The sequence below is a fragment of the Dendropsophus ebraccatus genome, chromosome 9, assembly GCF_027789765.1.
Source record: "Dendropsophus ebraccatus isolate aDenEbr1 chromosome 9, aDenEbr1.pat, whole genome shotgun sequence".
Taxonomy (NCBI): Eukaryota; Metazoa; Chordata; class Amphibia; order Anura; family Hylidae; genus Dendropsophus; species Dendropsophus ebraccatus.
In genome coordinates, this window is record NC_091462.1 from 55,053,257 (window position 1) to 55,077,868 (window position 24,612).

General features: G+C 41.9%; 1 protein-coding gene across 1 annotated transcript in view; it reads left to right on the forward strand.

Moving 5' to 3' along the window:
• Positions 1-16,570, forward strand: part of CD28 (CD28 molecule) — a 32,741-nt gene extending 16,171 nt beyond the window's left edge. Inside the window, exons 2-5 of the mRNA XM_069983409.1 lie at positions 4,021-4,113; positions 9,089-9,424; positions 12,958-13,085; positions 16,328-16,570. Of these exons, the coding sequence (XP_069839510.1) occupies positions 4,021-4,113; positions 9,089-9,424; positions 12,958-13,085; positions 16,328-16,450 (680 nt within the window). The 3' untranslated portion in view covers positions 16,451-16,570. The remainder of the gene's footprint in view (positions 1-4,020; positions 4,114-9,088; positions 9,425-12,957; positions 13,086-16,327) is intronic.
• Positions 16,571-24,612: the final 8,042 nt, after the last annotated feature.

The following is a 24,612-nucleotide window of genomic DNA, read 5'->3' on the forward strand; positions in this document are numbered from 1 at the left end:
CTCTTTTCTGGGATATAAAATCACCCCTAGTTCTTTTGGTATGGATCCCCTTAAGGTGGCAGCCATTGAAAAGTGGGAACGCCCCAGGAATCTTAAAGCTCTTCAAAGATTTCTGGGTTTCGCCAACTACTACAGAAAATTTATTAAAGGCTTCTCAGTAATTGCTAAACCCTTAACCGATCTCACCAGAAGGGGTTCCGATATGGATAACTGGACTCCTGAAGCCATTCTGGCCTTCGACAAACTCAAAACATGTTTTTCTGTCGCTCCAGTGTTGATTCAACCTAACTTTGAATTACCTTTTATTGTCGAGGTAGACGCATCAGAGGTGGGTGTAGGGGCTGTCCTCTCACAAGGTCCCGTAACACTCACTAACCTCCGACCCGTTGCCTATTTCTCTAGAAAGTTCTCCAAGACCGAATGCAACTATGACATTGGCAATAGAGAGCTCCTTGCCATTAAGTGGGCATTTGATGAGTGGAGACATTTTTTAGAGGGGGCTAAACACAAAATTAAAGTTCTTACCGATCATAAAAACCTCGTTTATTTAGATAAAGCCAAGCGCCTTACTCCACGGCAAGCCAGATGGGCATTGTTTTTTGCACGGTTTGATTTTGAAATCACCTTCAGACCAGGTTCCAAGAATGTAAAGGCAGATGCGTTATCTCGTAGTTTCAGTGTTAAAAAGGTCCCTGTAAGAGAATCCGAAACCATCTTATCTCCTGGGGTGGTGGTGGCAATTCTGCAGCCCGATCTGGCTGCTCAGGTGGTTCAGTCTCAGTCCATGGCACCTAGAAACACCCCGGAAAATAAACTATTTGTTCCCCCTAATCTTCGGTTGAAAGTGTTGGAAGAAACACATTGTTCAGTACTGGCAGGTCATCCAGGTATTGCTGGTACCAAGTATCTACTGTCTCGTCATTATTGGTGGCCATCCTGGGCTACGGATACTAAACTGTTTGTAGAAGCTTGTGAGATTTGCGCCAGGTCCAAGGTTCCTCGCAGGTTACCGGAGGGACTTCTTCAACCCCTGCCTCTGCCTGCTAGACCTTGGACCCACATCTCCATGGATTTTATAACTGATTTACCACCCTCTAAGGGTAAAACGGTGATTTGGGTGGTTGTTGACAGGTTCTCGAAGATGTGTCATTTAATTCCTCTCAACAAACTGCCCAATGCTCGTACTTTGGCCTCTCTTTTTATTAGTCATGTCTTACGGTTGCATGGGGTACCAGAGAATATTGTGTCTGACCGGGGGGTACAGTTTATATCTAGATTCTGGAAAGAGTTTTGTGGTCGCCTAGGTATATCTTTGTCATTTTCTTCAGCCTTTCATCCACAATCCAATGGACAAACGGAGAGGGTAAATCAGTCACTGGAGCAATTCTTAAGGTGTTTCGTGGCAGGCTCACAGGAGAAATGGAGAGAATACTTACCATTGGCTGAATTTGCCCTGAACAATCGTGAAAGTCAGTCTCTCAAAATGTCGCCGTTCTTTTGTAATTTTGGGTTTAATCCTCGTTGTTCTTCTGTACATGCGTCCGAATCCACTAATCCATCCGCCGAAAGAATTTACAGAAAACTGTGCACAGTTTGGGCCCAGGCTCTGCAGAACCTGGTTAAAGCTCAAGAGAATTGTAAAAAACAATCTAATAAAAGACGCATATCTGGCCCTGAGTACAGGGTAGGTGACAAGGTGTGGCTCTCCACTAGAAATTTGAAATTAAAGACACCATCTGGTAAACTGTCTCCTAAATACATTGGTCCTTATCCTATAGTAGAAATCATAAATCCAGTTTCATTTAAGCTGCTGTTGCCTAGGAGTCTGAAAATTCACGATGTTTTTCATAAATCTCTATTGAAAAAATTTGTTAATCCAGTGATTCCGTCTGCTCCTCCCGCTCCGTTGGTCATTCAAGGTGAACTGGAATATGAGGTGGAGAGAATTCTGGATTCTCGTCGGGTTCAGAGTTCTTTACAATATTTAGTTCATTGGAAAGGATTTGGACCAGAGGAGCGCACTTGGGTAGCTAGTAGAGATTTGCATGCATCACGTCTAGTTAGACAGTTTCATCTGCAAAATCCATCTAAGCCTGGTCCCTTAGGTAGAGGTCCGGAGGCCCCTCCTGAAGAGGGGGGGTAATGTCAGTAACTTACCTGACCGCGCTCCAGCGTCGTCTGGTCTGGCTGGAGCGCAGCGCCGTCCTCCTCGGCCGAGCCGGGTGACGTCACGGAGACCCGACGGCGTCCCTAGTAACCAGGGAAGCCGCGGGTCTCGCGTTAGTGTACGTCGCCCGGCCAAGCAGCTGAGTGCTGTTGAGCTCAGGCTGAGTGACGGATCTCTCTGCCACTCAGCCTGCAGCGCACCAGCTGCTATGTGTCTGGATTCAGGAGGCCGGACCAATCAGTCTTTGGTCCGGGCTCCTGATCCAGTATAAAGTGTTTGCAGTGTCAGCCTCTAATCGCTGGCTATTAGTTGTTTCTGATCCCAGCTCCCCAGTCCCTTGTATTCTGTCCTATCCTTTTCCATTTTGTCTTGCCTGGATTCTGACCTTTTGCCTGTCCCCTGACTCTCCGCTCGGTTCTGATTTTGTACTGCGTTGCTCGTTTGGTTCCTGACTCGGCTAGTTGACTCTCCGCATTTTGTTTGTCTGTCTGTCTGCGTTTTATGTTCTGCACGTATACAGTATAGGGATTGTCTTCGTGGTTGTCCGCGACCGCCTAGGGTCGACTGAGGCAAGTAGGCAGGTGACAGTGGGTGGGGTCAGATTTAGGGCCCACTGTCGAGTGTCTTGTCTTCACCTGCCGTTCGTGACAGTTTCGTTGTTCAATAATTTAATTCTAACGAATCCATCATTGTGCAATTAAATATACTGTCAAAAAATAAATATATATATAAATATACATTTATTTATATATATATTTATTTTAACAGTATATTTAATTGCAAAATGATGGATTAGTTTAAATTTAATTATTGAACAACGAAAGGGACTTTATTACAACGAAAATGTGTTTTATTATTTTAATAGATTAACCATGAGAGACATCGGCATTAGTGCAGAGGATCGCAAACCCCGGTAATAGCAATTCATGTAAACTGTTTCCCTGCTTTCCCAGATGCATCCAGAGGTGTTTGCATCACTTTCTTAAGATTTTATTTGTTATTTTTAGTTGAACCAGATTTCCAAGTAAATGACCGTATGTTTTGAGCCGCATGTCTATTTTTTCCCACGGCCGTAGTTTCATCCGCACATTTACAGCCGCATAAAAAATACAGCCGCACAGTTACATAGTGTGAACCTAGCCTAAGAGTGCATCCAACATCTCTACTAGTATACTAGCATGATTAAAAGGTACCTGTCAGGTCTCTTGTTGCCCAGAAACTGCCTCCAGTACCTGACATGTCTGCTGAATGGTGTTCCACCACTGTGTAGATGTATTCAATGCAATGCTGACGTTAGTGAAAAAACAACTTTGAATGGTGCATGCTCTATTTGCTAATTCACACTAACTATGGAAGAGTAGCCACTTTTAGTCTCGCTGGCTGTACCCTTTCCCCTCCTATTCAGGCTTGATTTACAACCTTAGTGCAGGGGAATGCAATTTCTTTTATTTCACAGTACATTTAATGGTAAAGTGGTGCCACTGTACAGTGTAATTATATGGCTCTGTAGATGGAAAAATAAAAGAGTTATAGCGCTAAGAAGGGAAGGAAAAGACAATAACTGTTTCCTTTGGGGTTAGGCCCCTATGGTGAGAACTCTTCAGAGACCCATTGGAACCTTATATTATTGTATTGATTGTTGTCATTGATATTTGGGGCTTGAGATAAAGCCAAGTCATTATTTTTTAGCAGTTTATATTATCCAAAAATAAGATAAGGGAGTTGGGTGTAGGGATAGGTGCCAATCTTTCAACAATCTTTTAAGTATTTTTTCAGAAGCAGCTTGATTAGATGTCCTGGTAAATGACAAATAAACACACTTACTGTGTACTTGTATCTACATTCATTTACAGGGTTTTTTGTGGAAGGAGAAAATTGTGCCACAGTTGGTGACGATTCGTGTCCACTGCCTCCATTATGTGACAAGCGACTGCAGCAGAGCTCAGGTAAACCTTCCATGTGTTCTATGTTTTCCAACCAGAATACCCAATAGTATCAACAGCCACTGTTTCCAGTAGCAGATGGAATTCCTTAAAGTATTACTGTTGTTGTTTTTTTTTTTTGCAGAAATCAATAGTCCGGGCGATTTTAAAAAAAAACCTTTATAATTGGGTTTATTAGGCAAATATGCCATTATCTGCATTCAGAAAGCCTTTCCCCAGGTCCCCCCCCTCTCTCTCATCCACTGCTCATTATCAGGAAATCTCGACTCTTTTACATCAGTTGGGCCCTGTGTAACCTATAGAGAGGGGAGGGGGGAGGAGGGAGATTAGTCGGCAGCAGAGAGCAGAGAACAAAGGATTATACAGCCCAGTCATGTAGCTGTTAATTAACTCTTTGTTGTCCTGTTTTGGTGCCTCCCTCAACCCCTCCCCTCTCCATAGACAATCATGAAGATCAGTGACATTTTTCCATGCCCCCAAAGTGGTAGCCATTGCAACCCCCAGTAGTAGCCACTAAGCCCCCAATTTCTATTCCCAGCAAATGCCTATCCAAATCTTTATATATCCTCTGTTGCTATCCCTTCTTTTTCAGTGTAAGCAACCTGTTTGGGCTTTTATTGTAGAAGAAACAGAACTCCTGGCTAATCCCATTTAATAACAAGTGCAAAGCAGTGCTGCCCTCATCTTCCCCCAATAGTCAGAACAGGGCCTCAGTTCCCTCTCCGTGTACCTGGTACAATGTCTCTAAAATTAAACAAAACAGAAAAAGATTAAATGTAATATCTATAAATATCTATAAATCTTATAGCAAGGGCCCTCAAGCACAGCATTGATGTCGGAGCCCACCAATACAATCTCTGTGCTGTGCTTGAGGGCCCTCCTGGAAACCCTGGACATATGTCCCAGATTCCCAGGAGAACATAAACCTGTGTGTGCCTTTAAGATGCACACACGCAGATGAAGGTTAATGTGTGCAGGGGACATCTGCCGCAGTCTGTGTCTCAGTACCAAGCTGCCTTCACCAAAAGCTGAAAGACAACACGCACCGAAAGAGGAGCTGCTGGGGAGTGGCGGCAGGTAAGTTGCCATTTTTTTTTAAGCTGGCAGTCCACTAACTCACAATCTGGGCACCCCACTGGTTATTTGTCCGGCCTACCAGATTGTCAGTCAGGGTCTGGGGACACTTTACGTATGCAGTGCGTGCTGTCTTTTCTACTCTATAAATGGATAAAGAACTGAAAGGATAGCAATAGCACTCAAAGATCAATAGTAGTTTATAGATACTTGTCCTTATGTTTTGAGCATAGAAGCCTGTGCTTGGAAAAAAACTCAGACATAGAAAAGCATTACATTTCATGAGTAAAGAAAGAAGACACTGACTGTCTATGAGTTATCTTAGGGCTACATTTGTGACTTGTGAAGCTACTTGATTGATTTTAACTATTTAGTGACAGCTGCAGTCCATAAAATTGCAAAAAATGGCTGACAGAGGAAAGAGTTAATGTCTCAAGCCAAGACCTAAAAAATTGAACCTACTGGATAATGTTTCATTATTTTTAAGCAGCCTAAAGAAGGAAATAAGTTAAGGTGTGACGGTGTAAATGCAAGCCATAGTTTCTGCAGGTGAAAATGTACTGGGTGTAACCATGGGTAAGCAAGTTCTATCATACTAAATGTGCCAACACCACTATTTTAATGTTTAAAATTGTACTCCTTCCATTAACAAACATATAATCTCTGGTTTCCTTGCCCCTTAACATCCCTAAACTAAAACACAGGGTATATAGAGATGAATGACTTTAAAGATGGTTTGCTTTATTTCTCTTTTACAGTTTTTACTTACTAAGAATTCTGCTGGATAGCTTTGGGTAGTGGGAAACCTTAGGTAATGGTTACACACTTACAACATTGCTGTTAGGACATGTCAGACAGAAGGGTGGAGCTAATCAGTCAATGGACATCCACCACTAAAAAGCTGTCCCTTTAATGGACCGAAGCTGCTGTTGTATTGAAAATGAACAGAGAGTCAGTTCTTAGAACTAGCCACTACCCACACCAGGACCACGCGAGTCTTTATGTCTAGCTTTAGCATCTTGGAGCTGGATAAAGAGTGAAGACCTAGAGGACACATAGACTCTGATCCTTGGCCTATATCAAGGTCAAACTGGTTGGGTCCAAATCCACTGCCCATTACATAGCCACATCTTCTCCACAGAAAAGCATCTGCAAGGAGACTTGGGACCTAGACCAATATTGATCAGGTGATCGCCACTGTAGTGCTAATGTGAGGGCAGTTGTCTGTAATTCACATATACATATGCACATTAAGAGGTCTCCCTTTTACAAAGCCTCTGAAGAATGATGGCAAAACATGTTTTTTTTCACCTTTATATTGTGGTTTTATTTACTGCACATGACTTCCTGTGTTAAGATTGAGCCGATACGGTTAGCTAACCTATGCTGTCTGCAGAAGAGGTAATCTGGGTTACTGAGTTAGGTGTTTAGAGCTGAATGTTTTGTTGGGGAGGACCCCTGAAAAAAAAAAGGAAGTAGATTGTTCACATAAGCAGAGGGGTCTTCCATATGATGTAGTGAAACTGTGGCTGGTTAGATTAACCACAGTTTTATGTTACTAAAAAAAAGTCTGATTATATTAGAAACAGATTTCATCTAGCTCTTTGTTATGATAATAAAGAACAATGATGAGTACCAAAATTAACTCACTTCTTAAAGGAGCTGTAAGGGGGTTGATCTTCAAACGCACATAATTATCTCTTCATTATGTTATTATGTTGTGATGTTCTGCAGTAATGCAATGATGCACAATGTGTTACTGCTCATTCTATTGTGGTAATGCTGAACATATGAATTTGTATTGTAATGTTTATGCCAATCAACCCATCAATTCCTGGAATGTATCGTTGAAACTGGTGAACCATTGTTTTACTGAATCCACCACTCCTTTTCAGCAGATGACACTAGGAACTATGTTCCTGGAATGTCATTTTATAGAAAGAGGGGTTGCCAGTATGGAAGTGCCATTACGTGATGCGTTGCATCTGACTAGGTGGTAGATGTTATGGTGATAGTAGCAGTGTATGGTGTCATAAGGGTCCTATTACACAGAGCGATTTTTAATGATTAACGACTAACAATAAATGATCGCAAACGAGATTGTTTATTGTTAACCTAAAATCGGTCATCACATTACACAGAACGATGGTCGTTAGTTACGGTCATTACTACGATCGTTATTGCGATCATTACTATAATCGTCTGATCATAGCAAAACAATGAACAATGTGCAATTACACTGAACGATTAGTGAACAAATGCGGAACTTGAGCGAACGAATGTGCAATTACAGAGAACGATTAATGATCATTTTAGGTTCAGATTTAAATCAACGATCAATGACATACGAACGATTTTCTGATCATTGCCTGCAATTACACAGAACGAAAATCGTTTAAATTCGAACGATATAACAATTTTTTGCACAATAATCGTTCCGTGTAATAGGGCCCTAGGCTGGCCAGAGGTCTGGGCCTAGAGTGAGGAGCACACTGGTAGGCTGTAAGAAAATAATGTGACTGAATGTCTTAGAATGTGTTAAACCTGTGAATCTAATGAGGGATGTCAGTGTGATATGGGTCTTAGAGGAAAAAGCCCTTAGAAGGCTTCTCTATGGCCTGGTTCCAGATATTTCAACATTTATACATATGCTAATGCGGTTATCTGGTGCAGTGGAGGTGAGCCCAGAGCCTCCAATGCATATGTAAATCTGCTGCTCGTGAAGCCCGCCTTCTGTGTTCCCCCAACCCCAGCTTCTGTGTCAGCTCCAGAACTGCCAGAGCCGACAAAGGAGCCAGGGCTGGGGGAAAACAGAAGGCGGGCTTCACGAGCAGCAGACCTACATATGCATTGGAGGCTCTGGGCCAGTCTCCACTGCACCAGATGACTGCATTAGCATATGTATAAAATGGCAAAATATCTTAAATCGGGCTGTGGATTAAACAAAAAAAACCAACAAAAAACAAATCAGACAAACAAATTTTAAGAAAAGGTTGCATATTAGTGAAGAGCGTGGAATATAGTAGGTATAGTTGGAGGGCTAGGCCTCATGTTCTCTTGATGGCTACAAATTCCCACTCTCCAACAATGTGTCATATGAAATCGAGGCCCCCAGATGAAACTGTTCCTCAGGGGTGTTGCTATGTGGATGGCCTAGGTGGCTCTTTGATCACTCTTATGATTCCCACCTCAGAAGTACCACTACGGATATTTATGGCTATACCATCACCACCACCTCTGTTACCACTGCCCCTTTTACCACCACCAGGGCAATCAGTTTCACTACTGCCACCACCACAGTTAAAAGTGCCCTTACTGCTACTACTGCTATCAGGACTAACAGTGCCCCTACGTTCATCTTCCCAATAAGTGCTACCAGTATCCTTACTACCACCCCCATGGCTACAAGTGATACTACTACCATTTCCAAGAAAGCTAGGTATTTCAGCCACCATGTTCTACAACTCCTCCTGGTCCTTCTTCTGATCACAGTCCTAACACTGACTTTTATCATCTAACTCATCAGAATAAACTTTATCTTAAATATCTTCCTCAGCACTTAGGGTGTTGTCACAGTATTTTTGGAGGAATATATGCCGATGGATGGGGGATGTAAGGGAAAAGAAAAATGTTTCAGTGAAGACCGAGAAAAGCTTTTTTGGGGGGCACTGCTGGCAAATTACTGTATAAGAGGAAGAAGAGGAGGAATGCAAACAACACTGTGTGTCCTTTATGGCCAGGGTTAGACCTAATCAAATAAGGTTCTCAGTGAAGGATTGATACAAAAAGTATAATGGAAGACTGTATATTTTTTCACTATACAAAGAATAACATTTATTTGCTATGTTTGAAATATTACTTTAAATAATAAAATGATCACTAAGTTTATTGTCTTCTTTTTCAGATTCATCGTATGCGAAAAACCGAGTTATTTTCTACGCTTACAAAAACAACAATTTAACATTTCACCACAATTTTACTGCTAAAAGCAAGGAATTCAAGGTGATATTGGTCCGAGGGTTTAACAAACCAAGCAGTGTTTGTGTCGGAGCTTTCAATGCCTCTTGGTTACCTGTTGAGTGTCATAACTGTAGAGTCGCTGTATCAGAAAGTCAGTTCACCATTCAATTACAGAACTTCAGTGAGAATGATACAGACTTTTACTTTGTTTGCAAGGAGATCATGTACCCACCTCCTTACATCTGTGAGTGTGAAGGCATTCTCATCCATGTAATTACTGGTAAGTAAAAAAGGTTAATCCAGAAAATCCTTGGCACGGCAAGCTAAAGACCATCCCTACATGATATTTTATAGCAGTAAATCTGTTAGCAAGCATGCCTTTTTTGTAAATATTCCTACAAAGTAGCAATTCTAGATCAATAGGATGTGTTTCTACAAAGTCTGACATGAGCACTACAGATGACCGCAAGTCCAGCATGCTTGAGTCCGATCATTTTGCATTTAAATACCAGAGGCTGAAGAAGTTGGATGCAGCCCTAAGGAGTTCTGGAAAACATGAAAACAGCCAATTGGTGCACAAGGAATTCAAGCATGCTTTAGTTGTGCTCATTTCTGGTCAGCATGCATTGGAGAGCACCTGACAGTGCAACACAGGGGTTATCTGGGGACATACTATTTTTTATTAAAGTGACACTGTCATCCCCTTTTTGCATTATGACTTCTCTACACAAGTGTAAAGGATACATTTTGCAGTTTTCATACCTTATTTTATATCATATGTCATGGTGCTTGTTCCAGTAAAAAGTGATCTTTTATAATCTTCAGATTGTGCTATCTGGGTGGGGCTTCACGGGCAAATTGCTGTTTAGCCCCGCCCACAACACCACTGTTGGTCCCGCCCCATGACATCATCGCTACATAGGCCGACCTAGAGGGGGTCGTATGGGCCAAACTAGAGGGGGTGGGGCCTTGACCTTAAGGCTGGCCTGTTCCAATGGCCTTCAAGGGGTGGGGCCTGATGACATCACGACGGGGAGGGGCCAACTGTGGTGGTGTAGGAGGGACTAAGTGGAGCTTCAACCGCGTAGCCCCGCCAAGATAGCACAATCCGCGGATGATAAAAAAAATCACTTTTTACTGGAACAAGCACCATGACATAATATAAAAAAGGTATGAAAACTGATAAATTGACCCTTTACACCTGTGTAGTGAAGTCATAATGCAAAAAGGGGGTGACAGTGTCACTTTAAATATGTGACTGGGGATGTTGTAAAATAAAAAAAGAGTCCTTTTTGGTCCTCCGAGTCTGATTCCCTGCCCATGACTACAACTTCCTGCCTCCTGGGAACTGCCTTCTCATCCAATCATTGGCCACAGCTGTATCCTACCATAGTAATTAATGAGCGGGCATTGATTTGTCTTGGTAGCATGAAGTAGCCGTGATGTGCGGTGACCAGATGATTTCAGACTGGGAGCAATCTGATATCATCTGGTCTAGCCATATATAAAAAAAATCATGTATTTTTTACTAGAGGATTTTCAAGAGGATTGAGACAATCAGAGCACTAAGGATTGATATCTTACTAGAAGGTGCAATCTCACCACAGAGTCATGTTCACTATTATTGCAGAAATTGTATCATATAAACATATTCTGCAAATGAATAAAAGAAAGTACAATCCTTGTGGCCACTTTTACATGGCAGTATTTTGTAAATCAAAACCATAAGTATAACAGACACAGAGAAAACGAAAGAAAAGACTTGCTTCTGTTTTTTTGACCTACTTCTGGTTTTGGTTTAAGTGTGAAAGTGTTCTTAGTTATTCTAAGTCCTAGTGCAAATGGCAGTGCTGTGTGAAGATACAGTATATAGAGGCATGTATTATGGTGCAATATTCAGTATACCAATTACAGAAAAAACCTAGATGGGTGGGTAGGGGTAGCTAAGTCGCCCTCAAGCAATGTTCAAAAGCCTCTGCTCCCCGGATAACCCCTTTATGATGTTACTGTATCTTATTAATCATGACCATCCGAATTCACCGTTGCATGATGTCACTGTACCTAATTAACCATGACCATCCAAATTCACAGCTGCACACAATATAGTGTGTGGCCAAAGGCCGCACGCTCCATTGTGTGAACTGAAAGGTTCTCTGCGGCCACTATTCAATGAATAGCGGCCGCAGAAAATTGACATGTCATGATTGACATGATTTTTGCAGTGCCGCTATGGATCCCGGCTGGAGTGTATACCATGGGGGACATTTATCAAGTCTGACGTTTTTTACGCCGGACTTAAAAATGTCCACCCATCTCCGGCGCTACAGAGATTTATGTAGAGGCGGACTGCCTCTACATAAATCCTGTGCGCGTCGGTGCGCACGGCAGAAAACCTACGCCACCTGAAAGGTGGAGTAGGTTTTCGGCATATCTTTTGCCAGAGCAAAAGATAAATCGCGCGCACCCCCCGTTCCGACCCCCCTCCACACCCCCACCCCGCCCCCCCTGGCGTTCCCGGTGGAAAGTGCTGATATGCGAATATTTTATTCGCAAATCGGCCATTTGCGAATAAAATAATACGCAAATCGGCACTTTCCGCCGATACGCACTTTAATACATGTCCCCCTATGTGTATACACAGTGGCATAGCTACCATAGAGGCAGGGTAGGAAATTGCTATGGGGCCCATGCAGGAGCGGGGCCCAGGGGAGAAGGTAAGAGCATGTGTTCTTCAGCTTAACCCCTAATGTACTGCAGTGTGTAAGGGCCTTATTATACAGGGCGATTATCTTTCGAAAAATCGCTAGATCGTTCGGATTTGAACTATAATTGTTTAGTTTAATAGCAACGATTAAACGACCAACAAGAAATCGTTAGTTGTTTGATAGAGTTTGGACCTATTTTTATCGTTGATCTTTGTAAATTGTTCGCACGTAATAAGACGTAGTTCGGTCGTTTGCAGTAGCGATGAACACAATAGCGACGACAAGACAAACGCAAGAACGATCATAAGTAACAATCGTTCAGTGTAACTGGGTGAATGATTTTAGGCCTTTCGCCATAGCGGTCGTTTGAGATCGTTTATTGTTGATCGTCAAAAATCACTTCAGGTAATAGTACCCTAAGTGACCCAATGTTTAAGTACATGCTGCAAAACAAAACAGTTAACAAGCAGAAGACAGAGATCTCTGCTTCACTGCACTGATAACCTCTGGCCTCCGTTCTCCAGCTGGCAATCAAAAAGTAAAGGAAAATGTGCAGAGCTCCGTGCAGAGGTCAGGGGTTATCAGTGCACCAGCAGTAAAGCATATATAGATATATGCGCAGTGCTTTGTGTTGTGCGTAGGGGAGGGGAGCCCCTTAAAATTTTTTTGCTGTGGGGCCCCATGAATCCTAGCTACGCCCCTGTGTATACACTCTAGGCGGATTCCCTCAGCTCCAGCACAATGTAAGTTCCGTAGTAATCACGGCAGTTGTTGCTGATTTTCAAAAACGGCCGTGATTACTAGGGAAATTACGTTGTGTGAACATAGCCTGATGCTGGAAAGAATAAATCACTTCTTGCAGGACATACATCAGCTGCTAAGTACTGGAAGACTTGAGATTTTTTTTTTTAATAGAAATAAATTACATATCTCTGGAACTTTCTGGCACCAGTTGATTTAAAAGATTATTTTTTTTTGCGTAACTACCCCTTTACCTTTCTCATATTTATTATAACCCTTTTCTTGTATAATGTGGCTTTATGTTTATTATAGTTTCATAGAATATATTTACTTGAGTAACAATTTATTCTCCTTTTCAATTTTTCAGAACATAAAGAGCACAGCAAGCAAGAGATAGTCAGAGAAGTTGAGAAAGTCCCTTTGAGTTTTGCAATCATACTAGGATGTATGGTAGCATACAGTCTTCTAATAACTACTTCATTTGCATACATTTTGGTAAGGCAACTATGTATCATTTTATTTATTTGATCACTTTCTGAATTATGCACCAAAAAGAAGCTCTTTACTAATATGTTGCCAGTACAAGAACATCATACACATTCATCATATCCTTTGCAGTTCCCATCTTTTGCCCTATGTACAAATGGCTATATCACACGATACCTAATTACTAATAGTATACAGGTGTAGCCCAACAGTGCCATTTGTCGGCTTAACAACAATTCAATGCATTTGCCTAGTAAAAGTGCTATACAACCCAAAATTAAAACATACAGCAAGACTTATAGCGCCATAAAATACTTCAAGGCTTCAAGCAGGTGCCTGGCATTCTCCTGGCTACATGCATATGGCGAACAAACCCTTAGTGGTCTTCTACCTGGTCATAAACAATGCTTAAAGGGAATGTATTTAATTTATTTTGTACATTGTTATAGGGGCTGCCATCTTGCCTGAGCTGTTTTTACGGCATTTAGTCATATGCTTTCCAGCCCTTTGTTTTGTTTGTTTTATATGTGCTGCTGAAGATCACCAAACTCTGTACTTGGCTATCTGTGTCAGTTTGCATAGACAATGAGGGAAGCAGCAGTGCGCATGTATGACTGCTGTTGAATTCTAAAGGGAGACTCCATTTTTGAGATCACAAGGTCTCCCGGCAGTCAGACTTCCTGCAATCATACTAGTGGTTAGAAGATCCTGTGCATAGAAGAGAAGTCTTAAAGCGACTCTGTACCCACAATCTGACCCCCCCCAAACCGCTTGTACCTTCAGATAGCTGTTTTTATTTTAAGATCTGTCCTGGGGTCCGTTTGGCAGGTGATACAGTTATTGTCCTAAAAAACAACTTTTAAACTTGCAGCTCTGTGCCAAACGGCCGTGGCCTAGAGTGTCTGTGCCCTAACTTTGCACCACCTCTCAGTCCCTCCTCCCCACACTCTTCATCATTAGGAATGTCACTGGCAGGATTTTTTCTCTTCCTCCGCAGTGAACACTGCACAGGTGCCTTAACAATCCAGCCCATGTGCCGTGCTGACACAGCTGATGAATAGGAGACAATCTGCCTGGAGCATTCCTAATGATGAAGAGGGTGGGGAGGAGGGACAGAGGGGTTATGCCAGCCTAATGCATACACACTCTAGGCCACGGTCCTTGGGCACGGGTCTGCAAGATCCAGGACAGATCTTGGATTAAAAGCAGCTATCCAAAGGTACAAGTGGTTTGGGGTGGGCAGATTGTGGGTACAGAGTTGCTTTAAGGGTGGGACAATCTCTTTTAAGGCTATTTTCACCTTTAAAAACATTTTTATCTTGTTTTGTACATATTATGGTACAAAAACACTCTAACCATAAGTCTTTATAAAAAATAAAATTTTAGTTTGTGTTCTACAGCTTTTGTTATTAGTAAAATCTGTCAGAGCAGGAATACTTTGAGGACCTTTTTATCAGCCTTGCTTTTCTCTTCTGAAGGAACTTTTAGGTTGATTTATAAATGACTTAAAGTTGACATTTCATATAGTCATTAGTCATCTTTAGGGCCCATTCACATTGAGCAAAACAGGCAGAAATTTTGAGTGGAGAGCGGAGGTGGGCTACACATTACATTGAGACAGTGATACAGGCAGGATTCCGAGCAGAGTCCACAATGCGGGTTCCGCTCGGAATTTCCACCTGTTCAGGGTGAACGGGCCCTAAGAGTTGCCTCAAAATAGAAAGGTTGATAAGCCTGTCAGAGAACTGCTTCTCTGTTAGACTGATAACAGAGGCTTTGGAACACAAACTAAACATTTTTTTTTAAATAAAGACCTATAGAGAAAGTGTTTTTTTTCCAAATAAAAAGTACAAAGCAATATTACAGTTTTTTAACCCTAGCAGTTGCATTTTTTCACGTAGAAACCCACATTTTTCATAAAGTACACTGCAAAAGCAGAAAAAAATTCAATGTGTGGTGAAATTGAAAAAAAAGAAGCATTTCTTTTATTTGGAGGGTTTTTGTTTTTACGCTGCTCGCCCTGGGGTAAAAATTACTTGTTATATATGTTCCTCAAGTTGTTACGATTACAACGGTATGTAACATGTATATTTTGGGATTTTTTTTGCGCTTACACCGATTACCGTGCAAGATCAGGAATGTGATAAATTAATAGTTTGGGCGATTACGCACGCGGCGATACCAAACATGTTTATTTTTTTTTATTTTTTTTATTTAGAACATGGGAAAGGGGGGTGATTCAAACTTTTATTAGGGGAGGTTTTTTTTTTTTTTTATTAATAATGACACTTTATTTTTTACTTTTACACTTATACTAGAAGCCCCCCTGGGGGATTTCTAGTATAAGCACACTGATCTCTCATTGAGATCTATGCTGTATAGTTATACAACAAAGATCAATGAGATAGGCACTGGATTGCTTCCGGCTGCTGCAGCCGGAAGCAATCGAGTGCATAGTCGGGATTAGCGCCATAACGGCGCAGACCCTGGCCCGAGCTGGATGTGTGAATTGCTCTACCGGGACAACGGGGGGGGGGGGGGGGGGGGGGGGCGATCCACCCCACTAGACACCAGGGATGGGCTGCAGTAAGTAATCGGATGCAGCTGTTAACTTTGACAGTTGCATCCGATTACTTAATTAGCAGGCACAGTGATCGGACCGTTCCCGCTAATAGCCGCGGTCTCGGGCTACGGGCGGCACCCGGGACCGCAGCAGCCCCGCTCTGAACTGCCGCGGTCCCGGGTGCCGCCCGCTCTGAACATCCCTAGGCGCTCAGGACGTACAGGTACGCCAAGGGTCGCCTAGGGGTTAAAGGTGTCTATAGTAGAAGTGTTCCCATGTTTTTAAAGGGGTTATGTGGCTCTACAAAAACATGGCCACTTTCTTTCAGAGACAACATGATTCCTGTTGTCTCCTGTTCAGGTGTTTTTTGCAATTAAGCTCCATTTACTTCAATGGAACTGAGTTACAAAGCCCAGACGAACTGGAGACTCTGGAAGAAAGTGGCCATGTTTTTCTAACACTGGATAACCCCTTTAAGCAAAGTACTAAAAAACTACTGTGGTTATTATACTGTCATGTTGCTGTTATGATACAATGTACCCCCGCCAGACTGTACTATTTTTATATTGCCGATTTTGCCTGAGAACATGTATTGTCTGTCTTTGATTTGTGTCAAATAAAGCAGATGTGATTAAAAGTTAAATTACTTCTTAATTAAACATTTGACCAGCTTACACCTTTTTTGCAGAGAAACAAGAGAAGGACAAGAATTCAACAGAGCGACTACATTAATGTTGTCCCACGACGGCCAAAGAATCATAAGCCTTATATTCCTTATGCTACCAGTCCTGTTCATCCTTGTACTCGCTGACTGCCCTATGCACTAAGCAGCTATTACATCTTTGTTCTCCAGGATTTGTGCAACAACAAAATTCTATATCTGACTGTAACAATGTTTTCTCAATAATTTGCAATATCATTTTTAAGAAGGTTATCTCATTTGCATTAAATATTATTGAAAAAAGCATTTTTTTAATTCTCTATGACATTTTACCTCATAGAGTAAGACTTCTGAATGGTATATTATTAAAACATGTAATACTTAATCAGCACAAAGCAGCAATGATTAAAATAGCCTGGCATAAAACAACCAAAACACCTTCAATTTGGCCTGTGTGTTGCTATGTTGTTGCATTGTAGGATAGACAGACTTGAAGAATAAAGTTTAAAATCTGATGGTGGCTTTTCAGAGGTCACGCAATCTAGATACAGTATAGTAATGAAAGGTATGGTTGCAGCAGAACTGGGATGAAATAATTAACACTGTAAGGATTTTGCAAAGTTTGTATCCTTCTGGAATTCAGGAGTGCTTTTAATAATTTTTTTCTCCTCTTGAAAGAAAAAAAATTATATTTTTCAATAGGATGAAAAAATCTGGTGTGAATGGGCCTTATAGTGTCACTGTTATAATTTTTTAAATCTAAATCAACAGTAGATCATATATAAATTAAGTTTGCAATATACATTCATTTTTTATTTTAGTTGTCATGAAATCCAGGTCCAGTCTCCTGAAGGCAGCTTTTTAATCTTGTGCTGGTTAAAAAAAAAGAGACTTAACACCTGAAGTCCCGGCCAGTACAGAGAGTCACAGCTCAATGTGCCCATCAATCACATGACTGGCTTCTCTGTGAGCACTCAGATGACCTGGGAAAGTTTAGTCAAGTTATAATGACAGTGACACTTTAGAATGTCTTAGAATGTCCCTGTCGTTATAACTTTCAAAATCTAAATCAACAGTAGTTGTAAAATAAAGCAAGTTTGCCAAATACATTGATTATTATTGTTGTTATTATCCTGTAAAACAAAGCTGAAGCAGAAATCCAGGTCCAGTCCACAGGAATTCTGGCCAGTACAGTCACAGCTCAATGTGTCCTTCTCTGTGAACTTGCAGATGACTGGAACTTCCTGTGTTTAGTCTCTTTTTATCAATCAGCGCAAGACCAGAAAGCTGCCTTCATGGGTAAGAAAATATTCAAATTTCAACAGATGTCCTAGATGACTAAATGGAAGATTTATGCTGCAAACATCTCCATTTTAACCCTACACTTCATCACACCTGTCTGTTATCTTGAATAGACTGCTGATGAGTAATTTCTCTATAAAATATGTGTAAAATATTCTCTGTCAGCATGTTGCCGGAAACAATAACAAATGTCAGTCGTAATGGAAATATATTATGATTGTCTAGTGAAGACTAGACTGACCCACTGAAGTGTAAAGTGTAAAGACCTTTCTTGTTTTGTTTAGATCTGACCAACAGTGTGCAAACTGTAAAAACTGTAAATATATATATATTCAAAAGAGATAGTAAAATATTCATTGTACAGTGTAAGTGTACTCACAGCACTTACTTACAGTAGTTCCCTTTGTACCTCCTCAAAGAGCTAAAATCAGACTCTCCTCCTCCAGGCTGTGCTGTCCTGCCCTGTGGTCATTATGTCCATAGGATGGCCAGCATGGAGGAGCATGTGACCATGCCCCTCTCTCTGTCCTCAATAGATATATACAGACTCAGTGGTGGATAATGAGGACAGGCCATGGTAACATGCTTTTCCATGTCAACCATCTTATGGGCAGAATCACCACAGAGCAGGACAGCACAGCCTGGAGGAGAGAAATCTGATCTGAGGTACTCATAAGACAAGGCCACCTTCCTCCTTGGCTCCCGTGATCCTGTTGGAAGCTTACCAATTGTCTCAAGAAATGTCTGTTTACTGGCTACCTAGTATATCCCATCCCTTGACACGTTGCATTGTTTCATATGTATAAATGACCAAAATGATTATTTCATATAAGCAATTTTACATGAAAAACTAACAATTATTTTTGTAAACAAGTAAAAATCATGACAATGAGTTTTTTTTTTTTTGTAAAGCATTGTATATACAAGATGACCCAGGGCACACATGAGGTTCAGTACAAGACATAATACATAGAATTAAAACAACAGACCTCACCTGCAGGAAAAAAAAACATTTCCCTGGGCACATGCTACAATACTAGTGTCAGAAGCTAAATATAAATGTCTGCAGAAAAAAATGTAAATGCAAAATGTAAGAAGTCTTTGTCTTAGATGTTTACACCAGCACACATTTTGCCAGTAGGTGAAAGCTTTTCCTTATAACTGTGACTTACAAACGTCTTACTGATATAATCTACACATTGTTTTTTCTTTTAACACATCTGTGGTTTGTGTAGGGAGGTAAAACAGGTGACACAAGCAGATATGTTATGGAAGAGGATGTGTGTAGGTGTGAAAAGAGTTCTTCTTACCATTTTATATCTTATATCTGCCCTCAATACTATAGCACATATCTTTCTAGTGCATTTCAGACATATTTAAATCCCAAAACCAAAAGTTGCTACTGTAAAACATTAATTTACAGTTAGTGTATTCTCTCTTTGTTTTAAATCAATTATTTTAAAGGGAATCTGTCAGCTGTGTCACATCCGCGACCGTGGCACTTACCTCTCGCCGCGCCGCTGCTGCCCCATCTCCTGCTCTGTGCCGGGGCTCCTCCTCACTGTGCCTTTGATTGACTGCTGCTCTGCACTGAGACTCTCCTATAAATTGCAACCCGGCCCCACCACAGGTGTTGGAGCCTCTGCATGCTTCCTAGTGTGTTTTGTCCCAGCCGCCCGTTGCTCCTGCCTGTTGTTCCTGTCCGTTGTTCCTGTCCGTTGTTCCTGCCACTTGTGGTTCCTGCTTGTGACTGTGTCTGTGTGTGCTGCTGCCTGCCTGTTGCCCCTCTGTTCCTGCTACACCTTATCCGTCACTAGAAAGCCAATCCAGGGGTAGCGACCTGGGGGTCGCCTGCCGCAGCAAGTCCATCCCGCCGCTCTGGTGAAGACCAGTGACCCCTTAGACTCCGCTCCCTGGTGCGGTTTACGCCATCGCTGGTGACGGTCCAGTGGATCCACTACTCCCGTCATGCAATTCAAATTCCAACCTGCTGATAGTTGTTAGATAGCTGTTAGGCCAAGGAGACACATGGTACCTTTTATATATATGTTTGAATTAAATAGCCCGAGACCATTAAATAGAAAAATGCTTTTATTCTTCTGTGCAAAGTGTCAAAACAGGCTTTCTCAAGCACCTGGACTGGTGAGGGCTAGATTGTTGACCCTTCACCCTTGACTTATTACCTATGACTTATTAAGCTTAGTGGCATGTCAAAAGTTACTGACCCACTTTAGAGACCCACTTTAATCCAGAGCCAGTAAGAAAGCATGTGGCCGTGCAATTCGCTCCCCGACTGCTCGCTCATCTGCCAGTTTAGCCTTGTTGCAGTTGGTCACAGCAGTGAGTCCCACTGCAATAAATAACTCTTGATATGCCTAAAGTGATTTTTAATGACAGGTAGTTTTTAAAAGGTAACTTCCTGATGACACATTTCTCTTTAAGAGCCCCATAACCTACTGAAAGATATACTCTTTGTCACATTATTTATACAGATGTAGCTCTGCTGATAAGATTACTGCTAATCTTGAACCAAGTGAATTGATTCCATCCACATATAATCAGAAGCCGAGAGTTCAGGTTCATACGAACCCGAACCTCGGCCGGTTCACTCATCTCTACTTCACATTCAGTAGTGTCTGTGGATTACGGAGCATGAGAATAAGGCCTTACACCACTCAATAATCATTATGATTTTTTTGTGAGAGCAGATAAGGATAATAACTGAGTGGTGTAGGTGGCAATAAATGGTGCTGCGTCCTCCTCTCTGACATTAGGCATGGGGTGATGCAGCGCCTCTTTTTTTGTTTTCTGCCCTTGGATATTGCTTGGGATGACCTGAAAATAAATTTGAAAAATTAGCAGCCACAACATTCATCGGGGGACCCTAAGACATGTGTGCACATGAGTGCAGAGGGGGGTGACAAATCAGCCTGGGGCAGGCAAGGGTCAGGGAGCTGCATAGTGTTTGCACACATCCCTTTTCACACATCTCTTTCTGTCCTGGTGATATGATCATGTGCTGTAAACACCTGGGGCTTGTCGGAGTTGAGACTCCTTAAAATGTCACTTTCAAAATCCAAATCAACAGTAGAGATGATCGAACAGCGCTGATGTTCAGGTTCATTCGAACCCGAACCATCGGCATTTGACTCCCGCTGCCTTCCCGTTCAGTGGGGAAGGTGGAGACAGCCCGAGTACTGCCTGGAAAACAGGGATACAGCCTATTACCTAGGCTGTTTGATCATCTCTAATCAACAGTAGATGTGATATAAAGCAAGTTTTCCAATTACATTCATAATTTTTTTGTTGTTGTTATCATGCTGTAAAACAAAGCTGAACTTACCAGAAATCCAGGTCCACTCTCCGGAAGGCAGATTTTCTGACTTATGCTGGTTGTAAAAAAGATACTAAACCAAGGAATTCTGGCCAGTACAGAGAGTCACAGCTCAATATATCTGTCAATCACGTGACTGCCTTCTCTCTGTGAGCGCTCAGATGGCCTGGGATACACAGGACAGGACTTGTTTTCTGTTTGTTGAGAAAAAAAAAAGTCAGAAAACAGGAAGTGCTGTGTTTTCCAGGAAAACAAACAAACAAACAAAAAGGTAAATTGCAAACTTGCTTTATATCAATCTACTGTTGATTTAGATTTTGAAAGTTATAACGACAGTGACACTTAAAGGAAGGACTTTAAAGAGGCACAGGGCAGTTTGAACCTCAACCAGCAGCAAGGTTTCCGATGACAGGTTAAACTTGAAGCTTCAGGGGGCCCCCTTGGGGATGGGAGCCCTGGGCAATTGCCCTGTTTGCCCCCTCATAATGCCAGCTGACTCTGACTGTTCCCTGCTGTATGTCCTGCTCCTGGCACCCAGGACTGTCAAAGTCAGTATGCAGTGTTCTGATCTAGGGGCCCACTGGAGGACCCTTTGGTTCTCCTGTGGGCCAGTCTGACACTGCACGTGAATACAGAATTGTAAAAAGAAGCGATGAAAGATAGCAAAAGTGAAACTGAAGCTGTGACTTATACCAAAAAGACAAGAAAACAAGGTTAAAACAGAGACTGCTGACAACATCAGAAGCAGATGCTGTGGAAGCAGCCACCCCTCTGGTAGAAAACAGTGCACTGCATGTGGAGAAACACGTAGTAAATACAAAAACAACAAGTAATCATGATTATTCATTAAATAGGCTCAAGTAAGCGCTCCATGGTACATGCAGGCTGCTGAAATACTGGTAAAACAAAATTACAGAGCAATGGGAAAAGAACTTACTGTATTTTCCAGCATATAAGGCGACTGGGCATATAAGATAACCCCTGAATTTTCAGCAGATTGTCAGGGGTTCGCCTTATACGCCGGAAAATGTTAACCTAACTGCTGCGGTCAGGCAGGGTTGACTGCAACTAAATAAAAAAAACAAACAAACATTTAACTCACCTAGGGCCCGTTCCTGGCCTTCGCGCACCTCCCGTACCATTCCCAGCGCAGGCAGTGTGACGTACACCTGCGCCAGAGGCGGAGATCGCCAAACCTCTCACTGGAAGCCGAGCCTCTCATCGGAGAGGCTCGGCTGCCGGGAGAGCTTCATGACCTTCCGGTGCCTCTCTCATTCTCTCAAAGCTCTCCCGGCAGCCGAGTGCCTCCAAGCCTCTCCAATGAGATGCTCGGCTGCCCGGGAGAGGTTCGGCAATCTCTGTCTCTGGCGCAGGTTGTGTCCGTCACACTGCCTGTACCGGGAGGCGCGCGGAGGTCGGGAATGGACCCTAGGTGATTAAATGTTGTTTTTTTTTTATAGTGGTCGCCCCATACGGTGGGGATGGGGCCATTTTTGAGCCCCCCCACCATATGAGGTGACCATACCCAGCATATAAGACAACCCCCGACTTCTAAGAAGATTTTTCGGGGTTAAAAAGTCATCTTATACGCCGGAAAATACGGTGCTCGTATAGTGCATATACCTATGGGTCAATGTACTTTAAATTGTACAAAGATAAGACATATCCCTTGCAGTTACAAGCTATGCAAGGTAAACACTAGTCCCAGATGCATCTGGTTTGTAGAACAAATTTAAAATCTAATTATTTGAATGGGAGGCAGCTGCAGAGATCTATAATACCATTCACAGTTACTACATCATGTATAGTGCTGTGTCTGGAAAACAAATTATAGAGTCACTGTCATAAATAACTTTTGACATGTCACCAGGCATATCAAAAGTTATTGATCGCAATGGGAATGTGACATTACAGGCTTAGGCTGGGTTCACACTATGTTTCTTACACAAAAAAACGCAGAAAAATGCAACAGCTCACCACAATGGCAAGATACAGAGCCACTACAGACATGAAAAGCAGCCCCCCCCAACTGCCAAAAAAAACTTCCACAAAAATAATGAGGCTCTTGGTTACCACTTGAAAATGGTGTAAACTACCCCACCACGTTACAGTGGCCTCATCCTCGGGGCAGTCCTACACTGTACTATGGCCTCTCCATGGCATGAAATACGCCTATGCTCTGGGCATGCAAGATCGTCTAATACCAGCAAAAGTAATTACACCACCTGGGTGGGATAGGTGGAGTGCACGACCAAGTAGAGGCAGCCACTCCACCATCTGGAAATGTTTCTTAATCAGTTTTTTTTCCATCCGCTTTAGCAAAAAGGCATGAAAAAACGAGTAGAAGAACGGATGCTTTTGATTGCATCAGTTTTGATCTGTTTTTCCATTGACTTCCATTATGAAGGAACAGATCAAAGCGCATCTGGTTTTTTAACAAGCAAAAAGTAGTCGACCACATTTTTGTGTACGTTCAAAAAAAATAAAAATAAAATAATGGATGCGTTTTGATCTTTTTTTTTTTTTAAATGATGGAAGTCAATGCAAAAATGGATCAGAACAAATGCACCCATGGATGAAAAAAAAAACATAACCCCCCCCCCCCACAAAACTCAGTCAGAAAGTGAATGAGGCAGGACAGCAACAGCACAATGTTCTGTCTGTTGGTCTAAGAAATGTATATACCAGGATACAAACTTCTCTCTCTCGGCAGGAGAGGCAGTTGTGCTGGAAGTTACTGAAGTGTTGGTGGACTGTAGACTGGGAGACATAATGTGTGCCTTTGTAAAGTGCTCTCCCTTTCTACCATGCGCTTAAGCTCCATTTTGTTTGGTATTTAAACTGGCTTTGATTATTATATGCTAGCTAGATCCATCTCATACTCTGTTTGTTCCTGTTTTATCTAAGGAAAGAGGATGATCCACTGAACCATGTAACATTAAGCACGCAAATTTTCTTTGTTTCTTTTATCCTTTTATTTTGTATTTATATAATAAAAATAATTTTTATGGTTATACCTTAATGCATGCATACTCATATTTATTCATTATAAACCATTATAAGCCAAATGGCCAGTGAGGAGGGTAGATTACAATGTACTTTGTAGGCCACCACTAAGATACTACAAACTGTATGTACTGTCAGTAGAGATGAGCGAACTGAACTTCCTGAATCAAGATTATATTACATTACATCAAAAGCCTTGGTGCAAGGAGCATGGGTAATCCATTGTAATTGTGCAATTGGCTGCAAGGCAGCTTCCCCCCATTATGTCATACTTTCTCTTTTACTATATACATTGAAGCAAAGCAGCTCCTATACAGTGATCTGAACACATACATTTACACTAGCTAAAGAGAGATAGGTAGAGGCATGGGAATTAAAGAGGGTTATAGAAGGTTAAATAGGTATAAGGGCTGGACTGGCCATCTGGCATTTCAGGCACATGCAAGAATGGCCCATTGCCTCCGTGGGCTGGTCCTGTGCTCTTCCTGACCCGGCGACTCCCTCCCCGTAAGGAAACAAAACACAGATGAAAAAAAAAAGGATAGTGAAATGAATTAAAACCGATCCTTTGTTTTAAACACAAAAATGTTGTCAACTACATTTTTGAGTACATTAAAAACAGATGTGTTTTGATCCATTTTTTCTTAACCCCTTAGTGACCGCCATGCTG